This window comes from Schistocerca americana, chromosome 1, assembly GCF_021461395.2.
Source record: "Schistocerca americana isolate TAMUIC-IGC-003095 chromosome 1, iqSchAmer2.1, whole genome shotgun sequence".
In the NCBI taxonomy this organism is placed as follows: Eukaryota; Metazoa; Arthropoda; class Insecta; order Orthoptera; family Acrididae; genus Schistocerca; species Schistocerca americana.
Genome location: NC_060119.1, coordinates 1,120,235,778 through 1,120,252,483, shown reverse-complemented (window position 1 = coordinate 1,120,252,483; position 16,706 = coordinate 1,120,235,778). Strand labels below are relative to the sequence as shown.

Below are 16,706 nucleotides of genomic sequence, written 5' to 3'. Positions count from 1 at the left end.
GAATGGTCACCCATCCAATTGCTAGCACAGCCCGACAGCGCTTAACTTCTATGATCTGACGGGAACCGGTGTTACCACTGCGGCAAGGCCGTTGGCATAAAAGGAGCATAAAAAAAACAAAACAGGGATAATGGAATTAAGTCAGCTGATACTGAGACAATTGGATCAAGTATCGAACCGCAATAAGTAAAGAGGATGTAATATCCAGACCGATAATACCATCAACAACAAAAAAAAAACGTTATTTGGAAGTGAAACGTGCACCATAAATGTTACATTCAAGAAGAGGATAGAAGCCTTTCAAATTTGGTTCCACGGAAGATTGCTGAAGATCTGATAGGTATTCCGGAAAACCAAACGAGAAGGTCGGTTAATGACATAAATGCTGAGGCATCAAGGAATAGGTATTTTACTAACAGAAAAGATAGCTGGAGGGACGGGGAATTGCCGAGGGAGACTAGATCAATGCTTCAATGGAGTAAGCAGGTTCAAATGAATGTAAGTTCTACATACACATGATGTAGGTTACAGGCGTTGTGCAAGGATGAAACTGCTTGAGACTGACTTGAAGAGCTGTATGAGACCAGTTATCGTACTGAAGACGACTGCGAAAGCAGCAACAGTCTTAATTGGAATATATGCAATAAATATTTCAACCGATGTGACTAGTTACATCGTAACGCATTTTGAAAATGGGCGACCGTAAAATTTAAAGAAACAACTGTTTTCAGGGACACATGATATTTGTGGGTGGTTAACACTGATAACAATCATATCAGTCAAAAGTAAATTTTTCGTGGTATTAAGTCGTGGGTAAATGAATTTGCTCAATTGTCGTAACGTTTCGCCCCTGTACCCGTAGTACATCTTCAGGGGGATTCCGTAGTTCGCTGTCACGCAGTAAACCGAAACAGCGACGACGTCACCCCTGTTTAAAACTTTGCCGTCCAGCGACACCGCAGTGGTGTCGTGAGCGAAATAGCGGTCAACGGCCGGCGACAACACAGTGGTGTCGTGTGCATAGTATCGCTCAGTGGCCGTTGACAGCACTTTAGTATCTTTTGCATTCAGTTGGTGTTTTGTTTAGGTAACAATTAGTTACACACATCAACGAGTTTATTGTTTTTATAAATACTTTTGCGCTTTCATCATGGCAGACGAAGGAGACGATATGATTATTTATGATGAATGCGCTGACGTCTTGTCTGACGTTCCGGACGACTTGGCCGATTGGGAAGAAGACACTGGATATCAAAAACATGAAAGTGAAGCAGGGTCGTCGGATGATAGTGAAATACGTCCAGGAAGAATTCGGCGAACGCTACGGTTGCCAACTGATTCTAATGAATCAAACGAAGAACACAGACTATGATTTACTGAGGACCAATAATAAATCTGAAGGATATCCGTGCCGGCCGAAGTGGCCGTGCGGTTAAAGGCGCTGCAGTCTGGAATCGCAAGACCGCTACGGTCGCAGGTTCGAATCCTGCCTCGGGCATGGATGTTTGTGATGTCCTTAGGTTAGCTAGGTTTAACTAGTTCTAAGTTCTAGGGGACTAATGACCTCAGCAGTTGAGTCCCATAGTGCTCAGAGCCATTTGAACCATAGCCAAGGATATCCGTGTCCACACATATTTCCCAAAGATACCCATAGCATCGTGCATATCGTAGAATTTATATTGGGATCGATTTATTTGAATATATTAGCAACGAAACTAACAAGTATTAGAGTCAAAATTGCAATAGCAGGAAACGGGACAAAAAAAAATGCCAAATTTGTCGACGTTACGGGACACGATCTTAGAAAATGGTTTGGGCTTACTATTCTAATGGGAATAGTAAAAAAAGCAAGGATCGATGATTATTGGTCAACGAATCCGTTGATAGACATACCGATATTTCGCAAAACGATGTCCCGCAACCAATTCAGACAAATATTATCTTTTTACATTTTTCCGACAACAACAATAAATCGGATAGTGTCGACCGGCTTTTCAAAGTGCAATTTGTAATTGATTATTTTTCCAAATAGTTTGAAGAAACGTTTAATCTACATCAAGACATCTCAGTAGATGAAGGAGTGATACCGTGGAGTAGACAGTTAAATTTTAAAGTTCACAAAATGGTTCAAATGGGTCTGAGCACTATGGGACTTAACTTCTAAGGTCATCAGTCCCCTAGAACTTAGAACTACTTAAACCTAACTAACCTACGGACATCACACACATCCATGCCCGAGGCAGGATTCGAACCTGCGACCGTAGCGGTCGCGAGGTTCCAGACTGTAGCGCCTAGAACCGTTCGGCCACCCAGGCCAGCAAAGTTTACAATCCGTCGAAAATTACGAAATATGGCATACTCATTCGGGTGCTGTGTGATTCGAGTGTAGGATACATTTTCTCATTCAAGATATATTCCGGCGCTGGACAACCTTTAGCAAAAGCAGTGATGGAACTATTGACACTTTCTCATGGAAAGTGGCATCGCCTCTACACGGGTAAGTATTATAACGGTGTAGAGCTTGCAGAGACGTTACTTGAAAATAAAATTCGAGTTTGTGGAACGGTATGGCAAAATAGAGGATTTACGGAAAAATTAAAGCGCGCAAAAGTCAATGTGTTTGAAGCTTGTCATCAACGGAAAGGTGAGAAGCGGCCGGCGACATGCCAAGTAATTCGAATTAGCGCTGCCGGCGCCAAGCGAATAAATTTGTACGAGACGTGCGGACGGCAAAGTGTTAAAATGATTACAAAATTGTGCATTCGCAGAGAAAATTCATCAACTTCGAATTAATAGCCTGCAAAATTGTAATATTTGCAACATTTCTTGTCGTGAATCTATACAATTTATGAGTTAGTGACTTTGGCACACTCTTGTGCTACCGTCTTTATCCCGCATTGTGCGCAGGGTCGGCAGGGTTAAGTGGAAGGGGTGGCCCGATGCCCTTCCTGCCGCCACCCCATACTCCCAGGACGGAATTAGTGTACCCCAGCTGTCTGTGTCGAGAGTAAATCGTGAAACAACGTGAATGTGTTTCAAATGTCCGCGAGTCGTGTAACTGAGGCGGGACGTGGGGACCAGCCCGGTATTCACCTAGTAGCATGTGGAAAACCGCCTAAAAACACATCCAGGCTGGCCAGCACACCGACCGTCGCCGTTAATCCGCCGGGCGGATTCGATCCGGGGCCGGCGCGCCTACCCGAGTCCAGAAAGCAGCGCGTTAGCGCTCTCGGCTACCCTGGCGTGTCACTTTGCTGCACTATTAAATCTAATTCAATGTCCACATTAAGTGAATTCGCAATTGCGAATAAGAACAACCATAAGCTGTAGAATGGAATGACGACAATGGAAATCTGTGCTAGACTGGGACTCGAACCCGGATATCCCGCTTATCGCGAGCAGTCGCCTTGTCATTTGGCTATTCTTGCACGACTCACGGCCAGACATAAACTTCCATATGTCGTCAACCACCCTTCTACGACTCTTACTAGTACATCCATTACGTATATTCCCGTACAGTTTAGACATGCATGCTTGTCCAAAGGAATTTTCTGTCGTAATCAGAATAACAGAGGCACTGCAGTATCGTAATGTACTGTAGGTTCCAGTAGCGAATTATGGAAGGAAGACAGAGAAAGTCATACTGGAAAGTATACTGGAATGGCAGCGGAACTGATCTTCATAACTGCAGTCCTCTGTAACTAACAATAATTTTTTTTACATTATTTGTCTCTGAAATTTTCACCACAAGGAATTTTGTTGGTCCATGTTCTTATTAGCAAAAAAATGGCTCTGAGCACTATGGGACTCAACTGCCGTGGTTATCAGTCCCCTAGAACTTAGAACTACTTAAACCTAACTAACCTAAGGACATCACACACATCCATGCCCGAGGCAGGATTCGAACCTGCGACCGTAGCAGTCGCACGGTTCTTATTAGCACCTATGCTTTTCAACTAGGACGTTCTAGAGCATACCACGTATCTTCTTTATGCACCATGATTTTTTTTTTTTTTTGGTAATTTAGGCTAAGTCCTTTAAAAGAATGGGGAAGACATACATTACACATATCGTATACTTCGCGTTTCATGGCAAAAGGTACAGTGGGTATTTAGGTGTCGCATTTAATCGCGCCTTGACTTACAAGCAACATTGGCAGAATATAAGGCTGAGAGCGGAAACCATAAATAACATCATAAGCAACACAATCAGCAGTACATGGGGTTCTCAGCCGCCATCTTTAAGAACAACGGCACTGCCACTCTGCTACATGATACTGGGTGTCTGATTTTAATCACTCGTGAAGTGGCTTGGTTGCCAATTATTTCTAAGTAGTCACCCAGCCACAGTAATCTGCGCCCTTTTTAATACTGTATGTACTGTTACTTTACCCTCGATTTTGTCTAGTTATTTTAGTTCGCTATTTTTGTTATTCCACTTCGTATGATTTTATGGTTGGTATTTTACGGATCTCACATTGTCAGGATTGTATTTTCAATTCTTGTGTTGATACACTTCGGTTTTCAAATTTATTGTTGATTTTTCATAGTTTCTCACCACCCTCGTCTCTATCTCATGCAAGGGAACTGATGACCTCGCAGTTTATCTCTCTAAACCACTAATCATCATCATCTTCAACCAATGACCTGCCTCCTATAGGTCAGTTCACGTCACAGAGATTGACAAGGCACTAAATGAGGCTTACAGGCTTATAACTGGATACCTACGGCCTACACCACTTACCGAAATACATCAGTCGGCCGGTGCTGCGCTGCAAGACATCCGTCATGAGGTTGCTGCCAGTGTGGAGAAAACAAACGTGGTCACTAAGCACAACCACCAATTACCTGATTACTTAGTAAGCGGCCGGAGACATATGTAGGAAAATCTTTATGAAAACCAGTGAAATCTTGGAAACGAGATGGTTCCTCTGAAAGGGCACGGCCGACTTCCTTCCCCATCCTTCCCTAATCCGATGAGACCGATGACCACGCAGTCTGGTCTCCTTCCCCAAACCAACCAACCAACCAACCTTGGAAACGACCCAATCCAATCCGAGAATGGTAATGTGGAAACAAAAGCTGTAACGATCCTCACTGACCTTAACGATCTGGAATCTGCCTCATGAACGCCAAGAGAAACAGACCTCATCACTTGCTCCCAATCACCTACACTTTGGAGTCGGAAGATCCAGATGTAATCGCAGAAAATGGGGATTTGCAGTCGCCTCCACAATTGTAGCGACGGAGAAGCACGAGCCAAGGACGGCTTGCTCTGCTCTCCGCTTTGTTCCGTGTCTTGCGCCGAGACTTCAAACTGGTCCAAATGCTCTTGAGATTCCTCGCTTTTCTTTGTCCATTGTGTAACCTTTCTTGAACTTGTTACCAGACATGTATACTTTATGTTACTTATTCTATACATTCTGTAATTTATTTCTGTTTGTCTTTGTACTGATGCTTCTGTTACAAATAAGAACAGCTTTAACATAATTCTAAAAATAACACAAGTTATATTTCTTAAAATATTCCGTGCTATTGTACCGTGGTCAGATGAGTTTCTTATTGAAACACTTTTTCAGAGGACGTCATCTACGGGGATTATATAGCTTTCTTCAAGGCCTGGCTTGCTACTGACAAGTAAAATTCAGTTTCCGCGTGCTCCTGCGAAGAGGCCTGGCGTCACGTGTTTTGAGTACTCAAGCAGAAGTGGCCGTTATCGAAGGTTGAAGTCCTCTGTTGCTATCATTCCATGGTGGAAGGCTGGTACAAACTTCTTCAGCACCAGAATCCAGATATCGTTCAGTTGCGTATCCTTCTCCTTCCGGTTAGAGTTACTGTGGTGTTCAGCAGTCTTTGTGGCCTTCTCGTATAGCCTTTCATTGTATCCGCTTGTGGCCGCCAATACCTGAGTCCTATCAAATCTAGTCCGGTGGTCTACTGGCTGCAAAGCATGTTCCGTAACAGCTGATATGCCTGATTCTCCTCTTCTACAGTTGCCCCTGTATTCGTCTAGTCGTTTTTTCGACCGTTCTTTAAATATTAACTACGTACCCGTCTACACAAATACGCGGAATCCTCCAAATTCCTGATTTTTTGAGATAGTTCTTGCCCGACATTAAGTGTTCATGTATCTTCCGGTTGGGTTTGTATATTACAGCGACATTCCGTTTCGTGAAAACTTTTCCTGTTGTTGTTGTTGTGGTCTTCAGTCAGGAGACTTGTTTGATCCAGCTCTCCATGTTACTCTATCCTCTGCAAGGTTCTTCATCTCGGAGTACCTACCGCAACCTACATCCTTCTGAATCTGCTTAGTGTATTCATCTTTTGATCTCCCTCTGCGATTTTTACCCTCCACGCTGCCCTCCAATTCTAAATTGGTGATCCCTCGATGCCTCAGAATATGCCCTACCAACCGATCCCTTCTTCTGGTCAAGTTATGCCTTCAAATTACTCTTCTCTTCAATTCTATTCAGTATCTCTTCATTAGTTGTGTGATTTACCCATCTAATCTTCAACATTCTTCTGTAGCACCACGTTTCGAAAGCTTCTATTCTCTTCTTCTCCAAATTATTTATCGTCCATGTTTCACTTCCATACATGGCAACTCTCCATACAAATATTTTCAGAAACGACTTCCTGACACTTAAATCTATACTCGATGTTAACAAATTTCTCTTCTTCAGAAATGCTTTCCTTGTCATTGCCAGTCTACATTTTATATCCTCTCTACTTCGACCATCATCAGTTATTTTGCTCCCCAAATAGTAACACTCCTTTACTACTTTGAGTGTCTCATTTCCTAATCTAATTCCCTCAGCATCACCCGACTTAATTCGACTACATTTCATTATCCCCGTTTTGCTTTTGTTGATGTTCATCTTATATCCTCCTTTCAAGACACTGTCCATTCCGTTCGACTGCTCTTCCAAGTCTTTTGCTGTCTCTGACAGAATCACAATGTCATCGGCGAACCTCAAAGTTTTTATTTATTCTCCATGGATTTTAATACCTACTCTGAATTTTTCCTTTTTTTCCCTTTACTGCTTGCTCAATATAGAGATTGAATAACATCGGGGACAGGATACAACCCTGTCTCACTCCCTTCCCAACCACTGCTTCCCTTTCATGTCCCTCTACTCTTATAACTGCCATCTGGTTTCTGTACAATTTGTAAATAGCCTTTCGCTCCCTGTATTTTAGCCCTGCCACCTTTAGAATTTGAAAGAGAGTATTCCAGTCAACATTGTCCACAGCTTCTCTAAGTCTACAAATGCTAGAAACGTAGGTTTGCCTTTCCTTAAACTATTTTCTAAGATAAGTCGTAGGATCAGTATTGCCTCACGTGTTCCAACATTTCTACGGAATCCAAACTGATCTTCCCCGAGGTCGGCTTCTACCAGTTGTTCCATTCGTCTGTAAAGAATTCGTGTTAGTATTTTGCAGCAGTGGCTTATTAAACGCCGGCCAGTGTGGCCAAGCGGTTCTAGGCGCTTCAGTCTGGAACCGCAAGACAGCTACTGTCGCAGGTTCGAATCCTGCCTCGGGCATGGATTGTGTGATGTCCTTAGGTTAGTTAGGTTTAACTAGTTCTAAGTTCTAGGGGACTGATGACCTCAGATGTTAAGTCCCATGGTGCTCAGAGCCATTTGAACCAATTTTTTTTAGCTTATTAAACTGATAGTTGGGTTATTTTCACACCTGTCAACAACTGCTTTCTTTGGGATTGGAATTGTTATATTCTTCTTGAAGTCTGAGGGTATTTCGCCTGTCTCATGCATCTTGCTCACCAGATGGTAAAGTTTCTTCAGCACTGGCTCTCCCAAGGCTGTCAGTAGTTCTAATAGAATGTTGTCTATTCCCGGGGCCTTGTTTCGAGTTAGGTCTTTCTGTGCTCTGTCAAACTCTTCACGCAGTATCATATCTCCCATTTCACCTTCATCTACATTTTCCTCCATTTCCGCTATGGTCGCAGGTTCGAACCCTGCCTCGGGCATGGATGTGTGTGATGTCCTTAAGTTAGTTAGGTTTAAGTAGTTCTAAGTAGTAGGGGACTAATGACCTCAGATGTTACGTCCCACAGTGCTCAGAGCCATTTGAACCATTTCTCCTCCATTTCTATAACACTGTCCCTAGGAACATCGCTCTTGTATAGACCCTGTATATACTCCTTCCACCTTTCTGCTTTCCCTTCTTTGCTTAGAACTGGGTTTCCATCTGAGGTCTTGATATTCATGCAAGTGGTTCGCTTTTCTCCAAACGTCTCTTCAATTTTCCTGTAGCCAGTATCTATATTACCCCTAGTGAGATAAGCCTCTACATCCTTACATTTGTCCTTCAGCCACCCCTGCTTAGCCATTTTGCATTTCCTGTCGATCTCATTTTTGAGACCTTTATATTCCTTTTTGCCTGCTTCATTTACTGCATTTTTATATTTTCTCCTTTCATCAATTAAATTCAATATATCTTCTGTTAACCACGGATTTCTATTAGCCCTCGTCTTTTTACCTACTTGATCCTCTGCTACCTTCACTATTTCGTCTTTCAAAGCTACCCATTCTTCTTCTACTGTATTTCTTTCCCCTATTCTCGGCAATCGTTCCCTAATGCTCTCCCTGAAGCTCTCTACAACCTCTGGTTCTTTCAGTATATCCAGGTCCCATCTCCTCAAATTCCCACCTTTTTACAGTTTCTTCAGTTTTAATCTACAGTTCATAACCAACAGATTGTGGTCAGAGGCCACATCTGCTGGAAAAGTCTTATAATTTAAAATGTGGTTCCTGAATCTCTGTCTTACCATTATATGATCTATCTGAAACCTGTCAGTATCTCCAGGCTTCTTCCATGCATACAACCTTCTTTTATGATTCTTGAACCAAGTGTTAGCTATGATTAAGTTATGCGATTTTTCCTATGTGGCCAGTAATGCCCTTAACGAACGCTAGGAATACTTTGGATTCCACAGACGCCTGTACATCCCTATGGTCTCGTCGTAGTTGTCTTAACTTTCTTTTTGTTCCAGCTGACGAATATCCGTTCTTGAACAATGCATCGATGAGATATTTCCGCGCCAAGCAGCTCCGGTTCGCAGATGCTCCTTACTATGTGCGCTAAGGATTATATAACTCCACAAAATTGTCGTGAGTGTTGATTTCAATCCTGGTGTAGGTATCGGACAGTGTGCGTGCGTTTTCGTTATATATAATTACCTAAAACAAGCTAAAATATAATCAAAAACCCAGAACATAATAATCATCTTGGAAACACAACTTACACCGTTCACATATTATATTCTAAGTGCCATGAATACAGATAAGGTACAGCTGACCTGATCATGTTGGTTCAAAAACCACAATAATGTACTTGGTATGATCCTATTTTGTGTAGTACAACTTGCCTTCGTCCGATCGCCAGCAGTAACAGGTGCAATAAGAGACACATAGTATATTATAATTGACTGGTGGCTGGACCCCAGAGCTTTATATTTGTTGCTTGGATCTTACCCACTTACGTGAAGAGCAAGATCACGTACATATAACTGGCAGGATTCAGTGTTTTTAGACCGAAATTCAGTTCAGCGATATTGACCACGTAAAATCTGTTACAACCGGGTATCAAGACTTGATGTCGGACGAGGCAGAATGGATAGATAACATTACTTCGAAATTTTTAAAATCACCAAAAGATTATTCAGGTTAGTTGCTAGAATGTACGGGACTGGAGACAAATTATAGGACTTTCATCCGCGGAGGCACAGAAGTAGGCTGTTCGATCGAAGAACCATGGTGTAAATGAAAGAAATGTTCAGGAGTGAAAGGATATCAATGATATTCGTTTATGACGTTACTGTCCTAAGTGAAAGTCAGAAAGAATTGCGGGACTTGTTGGACAGAATGAACAGCCTACGGAGCGCAGGACATGGACTGAAAGTTTATGAAAGAAAGACGAAAGTAGTGATGAAGAGTGTAAATGAGATTAACGATAAACTTAACATAAAAATTGGAGACCATTTAGCAGACTAAGAGAAGAGCAAAATAACCCGCGGCGGAATAAGCAAGGAAAATGTGAAAAAAAACTAGCATAGGCAAAAAGGGCATTCCTCTATAAAAGAAGTTTATCTGTATCAAAGATAGGCCCTAATTAGAGAAATTTCTGAGATTTTTTTTGGAACACAGCTTTGTATGTAGTGAACCATGGACTATGAGAGAAACGGAAAAAAAGAAAATCTATACGATTCATATAAAATGTTACAGAAGGACGCTCAAAATTAAATAGGCTAATAAGATAAGAAATGAGTGCGTCCTCTGTAGAATCTGTGTAAAACACTGACAAGAGCAAGGGACAGGATGGCAGGATGTCAGTAAAGACATCGGGTAACATGACCCGTGGAAATGGGGAGCAACATAGAGGGCAAGTACGGTGGCGGGAGAAAGAGAGTGTAATATGTACTACAAATAATTATAATCGATAAGGTTGGGTATGAGTGTTACTCCGAGATGAAGAGGTTGGCACAGAAGTTGTGGCGGGTCGCATCAAACCACTCAGAAGACTGATGAAAAAAGAAATCTAGGCACACGCAGGATAGGACTGAAAATTTTTTGATAAGCGAAACACAACATATTGTCGGATGGTGAGCCATCAACAGAAAGGAAATACGAATCATGTTTTAAATAATTTTTACTAATACACGAAAACTTATACTTTTCAACGTAATTTCTACCAATACTAATTAAAATTACTTCCAATTTTTTTCTTCTGCAATAAGTGGTAATCACTGGACGCTAGATCAAGACTATACAGAGCGTGATCGAGTTCTTCCCAGCCATATGATGTGATGAGGTTTTGTGTTACTTCTACCGTATGCGGATGGGCATCTTCATGAAACAAACCGGAAAAAAGCCGTTTTATTGAGCGTGCTAATCATTTTGGCCGCTGGATGTTATTGACTTACGATACGGCAGTTGTGTGAGACGTTATTGTATTACCAAGAGGCAAAACGTCCATAAGTAAACAATCACCGTCTATACAGCTTCTGATGTACTACGAAAAACATTTGTTTGCTCTCCAGTGACCGTTCAACTTAAAAATTCATTACCTGACGCTCAAAGAAATCAAAAACACTGGCCATTCCGTTGGTTTTGTGTACATTGGTTGGTTGATTTGGGGGGGAGGGACGAAACAGCGAGGTCATCGGTCCTATCGGATTAGAGAAGGATGGAGAAGGAAGTCGGCCGTGCCCTTTCAAAGGAACCATCCCGGCATTTGCCTGAAGTGATTTAGAGAAATGACAGAAAACCTAAATCAGGCTGGCCGGAGCCATCGTCTTACCGAATGCGAGTCCAGTATGCTAAACCGAATGCGACTCCAGTGTGCTAACCACTGCCCCATCTTGCTCAGTTTTTGTTTACATCAGACAGCGTTTCTGGTTCAAATGGCTCTGAGCACTATGGGACTCAACATCTGAGGTCATCAGTCCCCTATAACTTAGAACTACTAACTAACTAACCTAAGGACATCACACACATCGGTCTCGCGGTTCCAGACTGAGGCACCTAGAACCGCTCGGCCACACGGCCGGCTCAGCGTTTCTGGAACCCAGCGTGAGCACAGCTTTCAGTGTTTGCAATAATTTCGTGAAGGACCCATCCTGAAACTTGACTAAAGTGATTAGACAGCGGCTAAATCGTAAAGCGTCTATTTCCTTTGCATTCTGCGTCAAGTCACCAGAGATGACAGGTAGTCGCTCATTTCACGCATCATCATGACTATTAGTACAGCTATGTTCAAACTCTCTAGGCGATATTCTTATCATTCAATCCGTCACAGTTTTACCACCGAAAATAGAAGCTGTTTACTCTCTTTTATTACTACTTTCATCTCCAGTCTGTTGTGCTGATTTTGACTATTTGTGATGCCGGCCAGAGTGGCCGAGCGGTTCTAGGCGCTACAGTCTGGGGCCGCGTGACCGCTACGGTCGCAGGTTCGAATCCTGCCTCGGGCATGGATGTGTGTGATGTCCTTAGGTTAGTTAGGTTTAAGTAGCTCTAAGTTCTAGGGGACTGATGACCTCAGAGCCATTTGACTATTTGTGATCTATTTCAAAGTACAAAATGTGATACGAGCATACCAGATGTTGCTCTCTCATGATGACGTAACACACCTGTGTACGAGTATGTACAGTAAGTCCATCATCACGCTACGTCCCTGACAATGAAGCCATTTGTGCTTTGAAATCGATAGAAAATAGTTAAAAATCAATAAATACAGCTGGCTGAATGTAAATACATTAATAAAAGAGGATAAAGACTGCAATAAATACAGCTGGCTGAATGTAAATACATTAATAAAAGAGGATAAAGACTGCTTGTGCTCCGTAATAGATTATTTAGCAGCTGACGTCCCAATCTTCTACAACTCTGTGGAAAGATAAAGGATTGCTCGTGGAGTTTCTCCGTTAGCTTCACTAATCTGCGGAAGAATTATAACCACTTACACGTCTTTTTCACACAGAAAATGAATCACTGCGGTTGTTTCTCACCGACCTAGACTTTCGATTAACTGAGGCATTTTAAATAATCAAGATAAATGTAAACAGTGTCGAGTGCTATCATTACTTGTTTTATGAGCACAAACAAGTGTAATAGAGCCATTACTGCTGTGGTGTGCAGGGTGTCCCAAAAAGAATGACCCGGTTTTAGCTTGTCATAATATTGAGGCAAACGTGACTGGGTAACTGAAACAGCGCTAGATGTAATCGGCATGGTCTAGAGTTTCAGCAAAAATCCGCTAGATGTCGCTGCGATCGCTGACCTAGAGCGTGCAGCCAGTCTCGCGCAATATGGCGTCCGCGCAACAGAAGGCGTATTGTGTTATTGAATTTAGTCGTACTCAATCAGTGATCGCAGTTCAGCAGGCGTTTCATATTCGATTTCGTGCTAAACCAGCATCACAAAAGAACATTCGACGGAGGTATAAACAGTTTGAAGAAACAGGGTGCCTCTGTAAAGGCAAAAGTCCTGGCCGGCCACGCGTTCCTGAGCAACCAGTGGAACAAATCCGACGAGCATTTGAGCGGAGCCCCCGCAAGTCTACGCGTCGTGCTAGCCGAGAACTTGCGTTACCGCACATGACAGTGTCGCGTGTATCACGGCGTCGTTTAGCCCTCAAACCATACCGATTACAATTGGTACAAGCTCCTCGAGATACTGACAAAGTGAAGCGAGTGGACTTCAGCAATGACATTCTAGAGGACGTGGAAGATGACACTTTCATGTCACGGTTGATATTCAACGATGCGTCAAATTTCCATATCAGCGGTAAGGTTCACCGTCATAATGTGCGTATATGGGGGCTCGAAAATCTACATCTACATCCATTCTCTGCAAGCCACCTGACGGTGTGTGGCGGAGGGAAACAATTGAACACGAACGTGATTCACCAAAAGTGAATATTTTTTGTGCTGTTTCGCAAAGCAAAGTTTGTGGACCCTACATTCTTGAGGAAGATACAGTAACAGGACAATCATATCTTGCAATGCTACAGAACTGGTTATTTCCACAACTTGACTCTGACAATTTCATCTATCAGCAAGATGGAGCACCACCGCACTGGCACAACAATGTGCACAGTTTCCTCAACGCCAACGTGCCTCAATGTTGGATAGGGCGTACAGGACTGCGAGACCAGGCTTTACACTCTTTGCCTCCTAGGTCCCCTGACTTAACACCATGTGATTTCTTCCTGTGGGGATATGTTAAACAATTTGTTTACGTTCCACCCTTATCTCGTTACATTGTTGAACTAAAAACCAGAATATCAGCTGCTGTAGCTTCAGTGACAGAAGACACCTTATGCTCAGTTTGGGATGAATTTGGCTATCGGCTAGATGTCGTCCGTTTAGCCAATAGAGAACATATTGAACATTTAGGATGGATTTTTATAAACTTCTGTCTTTTTTGAATAATTTAGTGTGCAATTTGTTGGTGTTAAGCCCTTCTTCCTAATAAATAATTCTATTTAAAATCAAGTCATTCTTTTTGAGACACCCTGTATATTAATGATTTAGGCGGCCAGAGTGGCCGTGCGGTTCTAGGCGCTACAGTCTGGAGCCGAGCGACCGCTACGGTCGCAGGTTCGAATCCTGCCTCGGGCATGGATGTGTGTGATGTCATTAAGTTAGTTAGGTTTAATTAGTTCTAAGTTCTAGGCGACTGATGACCTCAGAAGTTAGGTCGCATAGTGCTCAGAGCCATTTGAACCATTTTTTTTAATTAATGAGTTAGCGTAATGAAGCAGTTATCTACCAAGATAATCATCTGAGAAACGAAAGAAGGAAATCAATACCTAGTCGTATTCTATAAAGCGTAAACCTATCAGAAATATTGAAACTCACTCTAAACGTAGAGAAATATCAAAATGTAACAACTGAGTCCCAACTGGCATCCTTATCTCAGGGATTCCTGGAAGTAATAAAGTATATATTCGAAACAGAATGAACACTGTTACTAATGAATTAAGTGTAGAAGGAAAATAATTTATTTCTTGTACTTTACACGTTATTAGTTCCGCTGTTTCCCGACATCTGCTAGTAATGTATGGCACATAAAAATAAATTAGTTTCGATCTAGTAAACTGCCAAAATGATGGCTACCTTTATGACTTATTTTGAACAGAATGGTCACATTAACTAAGTGGCCGGTGGAGCAAATGGTACACTTGCGAGCACTGGTACAGTGCCAAAAAGGCAGTTTGCTAAACAAAGAAATTACATCAGAAAATTGGGCGACCTACATTGGAATAATTTACGAGTGTGCAGGCTTCATATCGAGCTGGCTAACAGGTGTTATCAAGTGAAGGCAGTGTGACACGACATAATTTGTTTTATTCCCGTAAATTCTCACAAAAAATGGAATTGTCAGATGTTCGTAAAAAAATTCTTTTATCGATTTAAAAAAATCGGGGAATGAAGTAGTCAGAGATTTTACCATTTATTACAAGATAATGTGCCTCATGCAACCCACTTTATGGCTATGTTTCAAAAAATTTATATGCTGTTGATTAGCATACGCTTTAGGTGGTTCATAGTTATCACACAAAGATTTTATCAAGCCTACTTAGTTTACAGGGATACTAATCAAAAGTGATACACTATGATTAACGTCGATTTTCTTACCAAATGTGTTAATCACTTTCCTCAAAGCTCCAGTGCTGAGCATTTGTCTTCTCTGCACAAAGTTTACAATCCAGCTAGCCACAAGGCTAACGGCCCAGGCTACAATGTATGGTAGCGCAGAAACTATTCCATTCTGCAAGAGAATATTAAACAGATTGTAAGCTTCATGAGTATTTACATTACATGAACATTAATGTTATCAACAGCAAGTTACTTCCAAAACCAGAGTTAAGTTATATTATTATCAAACGTCAAGAAATCTCTTTTGCTTATGAAATTTGAGAACAAGGAATCTGAAATTAATTGGTGCACTTAAGTTCATTTATACTGGCTGTATATAATACTCCTGTCTGCGTCCATGAATGACTTTTCTGTCAGGAAAAGTGCCCAAGAAGAATCTTAGATCCCCTCAGATAATCAAACAATTTGTCAAATTTTGCGAGTTTGTCAAATTATTTGGCTTTACTTACGTTTTTGTCAAACAGAGGTGGGGTGAAAGAAATTTTGATGGACAAACTGTTTCGATTTGACAGTTAATTTTGACCGTTTACTCTTGGCTTTGTTAAACAAAAGCCCATTCCCTGCTAGAATTCTGGTGTAGCTCATAATAATCAGTGCTGTAGCTCGTCTCGTATCAATAAAAGATCACAGGCCATCAAGAAAATCGCAAAGATGTTAGATGTTACGACTTTCCCATCATAGTATAAACGATGTAAAGAAAAAATAAAATTCTGTGCACGACGTTATAATAAGGTGCTCAGTGTGCAAATTTTAAAACTTAGTAATTTACTGCAGTAGCCAGATATCGCAAAGTTGTAGAAAACGTTGAACAACTGGAAGAGACTTGTCTTCTTTTCAAGTAGAAGGACAAAGATATTCTAACAAGTTATTAAAAGTTGAATGACCCTACCCCATCCCCACCACGTCCGTGCACATTCCCACAAGCAGCAGCACATCTTCCCCAATCCCTTCGCTGTTATCCCCCCCCCCCTCCCCACCGCAGCCACCATCTTACCCCCACAACCAACAGATTGCTTATACTATCAGACACAGTTGCCACACACAGTCTGGCCTCAGCGGCCAGAGACAGTGGTCATCTGTTTGTGAGATGTAACTATGTAAATCAAAATAATGTTCTATTGGTCAGAATTAAGAAATTTTTAGCAACCACTATAAGCCAAATTTCAGCCTTCAGTTTGCAACCCCAGACTTCGTGAAGATGCAGAATGTTCCACATGCCCTATAAATATATATTTTACTTTCTCCAAATTTTGGTAGATTTGCTTCTGAACACAGTGCACGTTTTTGTATCTAAAGGCAGGCAGAGCCATCTGTGAGGCAGGATCGTGGTCAGTAGCGTCATACAATAATACAATAAACACCAGCTAGTTGACGTATAGACTAAAAAATGTTTATTAAAGAGCGTGAAAGCAATACAAAAAGCGACTCTTTCGCAACTGCTAAATGCTAACCGCACCTCACCACGTTACTCTTCAATACCAAAGTTATTGTGGATAACTGTGGAAAAATTCATAATT

The 16,706-nt window shown here is 41.8% G+C and overlaps 1 protein-coding gene across 1 annotated transcript in view; it reads right to left on the bottom strand.

Annotated features, from left to right (window-relative positions):
- Positions 1 to 16,706, bottom strand: part of LOC124550990 (putative inorganic phosphate cotransporter) — a 158,831-nt gene that overhangs the window by 22,858 nt on the left and 119,267 nt on the right. The window contains exon 7 of the mRNA XM_047125823.1: positions 15,169 to 15,301. Coding sequence (XP_046981779.1) covers positions 15,169 to 15,301 — 133 coding nt within the window. The remainder of the gene's footprint in view (positions 1 to 15,168; positions 15,302 to 16,706) is intronic.